Source organism: Rhagoletis pomonella, unplaced genomic scaffold (genome assembly GCF_013731165.1).
Source record: "Rhagoletis pomonella isolate Grant_MI unplaced genomic scaffold, Rhpom_1.0 Rhpom_scaffold_00008, whole genome shotgun sequence".
Lineage (NCBI taxonomy): Eukaryota > Metazoa > Arthropoda > Insecta > Diptera > Tephritidae > Rhagoletis > Rhagoletis pomonella.
Window position 1 is genome coordinate 14,685,222 of NW_023458562.1, and position 5,335 is coordinate 14,690,556.

The 5,335-nt window shown below is 46.0% G+C and overlaps 1 protein-coding gene across 1 annotated transcript; it reads right to left on the reverse strand.

The window, feature by feature from the left end:
* Window positions 1–2,512: 2,512 nt before the first annotated feature.
* On the reverse strand, window positions 2,513–4,824 carry LOC118744231 (T-complex protein 1 subunit theta-like). Its single transcript, XM_036477110.1, has 3 exons — window positions 4,667–4,824; window positions 3,426–4,456; window positions 2,513–3,364 (listed from the first exon to the last, which is right to left on the reverse strand). The coding sequence occupies exons 1-3, from the start codon at window positions 4,724–4,726 to the stop codon at window positions 2,815–2,817; spliced, it is 1,641 nt and encodes a 546-aa protein (XP_036333003.1). The 5' UTR covers window positions 4,727–4,824; the 3' UTR covers window positions 2,513–2,814.
* Window positions 4,825–5,335: the final 511 nt, after the last annotated feature.

The window sequence follows — 5,335 nt, forward strand, 5'->3', positions numbered from 1 at the left end:
ACTACCCTGCGGAACTGGCGTTCGCCAGTGTGTATGTTTGTGGGTGTAGGAAGGGCGGCGAAGCTGCTCTTGGTGACTTCCGCGAAGCCGTCCCAATCAGATTTGTTGAAGTTGGTATAGGTTCGGTGTCCGCGGGAGCAAAGTCGGTGGGCTTATTGATCGAGATGACTATGGGTAGATGGTCTGATGCTAGAGTTACCATAGGTCGTCATGAGATGCTATTTATCAAACCAGCGCTAGCAATTGTTTGGTCTGGCGAGCTGCTGCAGCTACCCATAATCCTGGTGGGGCGTCGTCTTTCATGGTGCAGAATGTCGAATCGTCTATCTGCTCAGCCAAAAGGTTTCCCCTACGATCATTGGCCAGGCTTGAGTGCCATAGATCGTGGTGCGCGTTGAAGTCACCTACTACCATTCGGTTTTCACCTCTGAGTAGCGCACCTATGTCAGAGTGATATCCTGCCGGGCAGCAGGTGACAGAGGGTATATAAACGTTGAATATTTCGAGCTCGACATCGCCTGACCGGACAGCTATGCCCTGAGATTCTAGGGTGGTGTCCCTCGGGTCGATGTCTTCTTCGATAAGCCGATAGATACTGCACTGTGTGGTGTAAGATGAACACTAGTCCGCCACCATTATCTCGCTCGCGATCTTTACGGAGCACATTGTAGGCGGCGCAACCCAATAGGGTTGAGTTGCTGTGCAACTTCGTTTCTTGGACCGCAGCTATCAATATGCCATGCCGACCCATAAAGACTACTATCTCCTCAATCTTGCTCTGGAGTCCGTTGCAGTTGAGTTGTAGGAGTTTCGTATGGGAGGTTTGCTGCTGCCCAGAGGCAGGCTCTTCGGGAGTTGGGTGCGGTGCGCGAGCGGGTAGCCGTGGAAGCTGATTGTGCCGTTTGGCTTGAGCAGCAGGGAGCCACATAGCTTGTGGTCCACTCCCGGTGAGACCTAAGACCAGAGCAGGTTCTTAGGTGACTCCATCCGTTGCATGAGTTGCACCTAACCGAAGTGGAGTTTGGATGGAGTCGATTCTTGCAAACACAGCAGAAAACGTCCTTCTGGTCCGGGGTTGGGCTCTACGCCCGCCCGGAGAAGGATGCGGAGCAATCCGGCTGCAAGGAGTTGCTCCATGGACGAACAACATGATTGAGGGGTATCGCCGATCTGAGCGGGGTTAGGTCGCCGAAACAACAGCCCTTGGTCGGGTAAAACCCGAGTCATTCCGGTACGTAGAACCGACTGTTTTGGGAATGCGTGATTAAACAAGGGGTTCCACAAGGTGGTGTTCTCTCCCCCTTACTATTTAACTTCTACATCTCGAAACTTCCTCAACCACCTGAGCGAGTTTCCCTGATCTCATACGCTGACGATTGCTCGATTTTGGCGTCCGGGAATGGAATTGATGACCTCTGCTCAAAAGTGAACGACTATCTCTCCAGCCTTTCTCGCTTCTTCACTGCAAGGAGCCTAACACTCTCCCCAACGAAATCAACGGCGACCCTCTTCACCACCTGGACGAAGAAGGTCAGGCTAGAGTTTGGTATACACGTCGATGGCACACCAATACCGACTGTAAACAACCCGAAAATCTTAGGGGTCACCTTCGATAGCCTGCTTTCCTACTCCACGCACACAACCGCAATTGTCAATAAAGTACAGAGCCGCAACAAGGTCCTCAAGTCGCTCGCCGGCAGCACTTGGGGCAAAGACAAAGAAACGTTGCTGGCAACATACAAGGCACTTGGCCGGCCGGTTCTAAACTATGCTGCGCCAGTTTGGACGCCGGGGACTAGTTGGACGCAGTGGACGAAGCTACAGACTTGTCAGAACGCCGCACTCCGGACAGCGACTGGGTGCCTTCTGATGACGCCTGAGCACCACCTGCACAGTGAGGCCCAAGTGCTCCCCGTTAGGGAACACAACAAAATGCTCTGTAAGCAATTTCTGGTGGAGTGTCACAGAAGTGAACACCCTAACAGACCGTTGCTTCAGGAGGAGCCTCCGCCCAGGCACGTCAGTGGGCACCTATTCGTGTACAAGGACGCAGTCCAACAGTACGTAGACCAACCATTGGACCCGACGACATACAGACGAGCCATCAACGACATTCATAGAGTCAGTTACTACCTACCTCGACTCTCGACCTATGAATGCCGTAATACGAGCCCAATCACCACCTGTAGAAGAGACGGAGCTTCAACTGCTACGAGAGACCCGCGTTACCCTGGCTCAATTACGGTCTGGATACTGTAGCCGCCTTAACAGCTACCTGTCCAGACTCGACCCCAATGCCCGGCATGTGGAGAGTCCCCCCACGACACCAACCACCTCTTTACATGCCAGCTCAATCCGACTCAACTAACACCCCTCTCCCTCTGGTCCGAACGGCCAAAATTAACATCCGTTAAATGTATCTAAAGAGAACCACATTCTCTTAAATAGTACACTTTTTCCGTTTTGAACCACATATGTATGTTTATAATAAAAAATTTAGTACTGCAACTAATCAGTTTTTTTGTGTTAATTTATTATTCTGTTGCTTCTAGCTGTAGCCAACTTGAAAGAGTAATGCTCCAAAATGTGTTGCTTACAAAGTTTCAGTGATTTATAAAACACTGAAAAAACGAAATAATGGAAAAGTTTTATCTATATACGAATAACGCTTGTTTAGTTAATTATAAACGTTATTTCCAAATTGTGTAAGTAGCTGAAAACTAAGTAAATTATGTACGTTTTAATATGAGAAATGGTAATACGTGATAAATTAATGCAGATCTTATCCAACGCCGACGTCTTTGCTAAGGCAATCTAACTTTCATCATCGCTGCCCGCGGCCTGTCTAGGCTTTGGTCCGCCAGCGCGTTTCGCCATTATAATTTGATCGACCTTTAGAATTGTAGTGGCAGCACCTACTGCATATTTCAGGGCCCAGTATTTCGCTTGAAACAGATCGTAGATTTGTGTTTTAGTCACATCGATAGTATCTGCTTTTTCGGTCTCAATATTGAAGCCAATATTCTTTCCACTGGACTTTTTGTGTGCAAGATACAGCGCATTTACAACATCGGTACCATTCACACCAGAGTTTTCAGCCAAAGCTTTTGGGAATGCTTCCAAAGCGGTTGCGAATTTACGCACAGCATACTGCTCTAGGCCGGGTAGGGTATCAGCATATATAGCCAGTTGCGAGGCCAATTCGATTTCAGTGGCACCAGCACCAGGCACATATCGTCCATCACGCGTCAAGCCCTTGAAGTTATTTACACCATCATCCACAGCACGTTCAATGTCATCCATGAAGTTGTCGGTGGCGCCACGTATGACAATGGAGGAAATACGGGCATCCTTGCCTTCGTTTCTGAAAAAAGTGCCGGTAGATCGTTTTGCTAAATAAGAAATAAATTTTTTAAATTGCCTACCTAAAAACCACAGCAGTGGTGCCGCCCAGCTCTTCAACACACACTTTATCGCAGTAGCCCAACTCTTCGTTGGTGGGTGTGGTGATGCGCGGCAGCACAGTGGCATTTACTGTGCGACTTAAACGGCGTAAGTCAAATTTGGAGTTCAAACGTATAGCCATCAGATTGTATTTATTGATGAAATGTAAGGCCATATCACCCACTTTGCCGCCGCAGACGACCACTTTAATACCGGCATCGGCAAGTCCTTTAATTTGGGCCTCAAGTAAACTCTCTTCACCAGCAGAGAAATTCATCAACTCATCAGCGGACTTTATTAATACAGTGCCTTTAGTTTCTGTCTGTATAATGTCGATTGGGCATGAGAATACTGCCACCTTGGCTTTCTCCGCAAAAGTGACATCACCTTCGACATAGCGTTTGAACACCATACCATGTACGACTTCAGATTTATTCAGTCCGCAGCCCAAAATTTTGCAAACACGGATATTATCTACATTAAAGGTGCCTTGGTCTGGTAGTATCGCAACACAGGCCTTTGCTACCAGTTCGGTAAGGAAATCTTCCTGTCCATATTGTTTTGACATTATAGCTGTTTTAAGGCACTCTGTGACTTTATTCACATCGCGGTAGTCCTCAATTTCATGGCATACAAGTTTAGGAAGAATTTCCAATGCTTTTTCCAAAGCTTTCTCATAACCATCAGCAATTTCAGAGGTAGTTATACCCAACCGTAGGAGCTCCTCGGCAGCTTCAAGTAGTGCACCCGCAAAGATAACAACGAAATTAGTGCCATCGCCTACTTCGGCGTCCTGCATTTGGCTACCCATGACAATGAGTCTTGCCGCTGGATGTTCTACATCCAATTCCTGCATGATGGTGCCAGCATCACTGGTTACAAATTGTTTGTCAATGTGATTGATGACCATTTTGTTCATGCCGTTGGGACCGTAGGCGGACCGCATTGTCTGCGCAAATTCTTTACAGGCAGTGATGTTACGATAGACGGCCTCCTCTAGACCACTGTACATCTGTTGTAACGAATTAAGAGCATGAGTACATTTTTGTAAAACAAAATGATGATTTAAAAAATTATATGTAAATTTATGACTAATGTGACTAATTAATAGTCGCAGATGTAGGGGAAGCCGCACGCTGGCCATTTTTTTTTTGTTAGCGCAGCCGCTTTTTCAATTGAGCTACAAGCAAAATTTCTGTATTTATGTGATATTTTATCTTACCCGGGCGCCATCCTTTAGCATTTGCGCGACTCCTGGAGCTTTTGGTACGGATAAAGCCATTTTTGTTCACAGATTTTTGGAATCACAACGTTGAGAAATAAACCGAATGAAAAGTTGAGAAATTGTAACTTTAACCTCAAACACGCGCATGAAAATGACATTTAACTTAAAAGTGATCATTCTCAGTAGGTAACAATTTATTGTGAACGCCAAGCAAACAGTGATGCCAGATTTGCGTAATTTCCATATTTGAGGGATATTTTGAAACAAAAATTATTAAGAGCAAAGAACGTAAATGTATAAGAAGAGACAACTCGTTACTTTGAAAATGTGCCGGCCCGATTTTGACCGTATCTGAAAGGTTGAGATGAGGAGTTCGTCTCCCTTTTGACTCTGTCCGCGGCAGATTTTTGATTTTCGCCTCGAATGCGGAATATGCCAGCAAAACAGAAGAAAAGCGGCAAATGTGTGTGAATTTCTGTGGTTATTTGCACAAGTGGTTGAAAATATGCAATTTAATTTAGAAAATATATAAATTATGGTGTGAAATATAGAATATTCAGTGCTTGTGTAAAATACGGAGGTGCTTGTATGTGAAAGTGTCTATATTAATAATAAAAAGGTGTTTGTGAGTGCAAAGTGTTCGTCAACAAGTGTCGATTGTCGGTG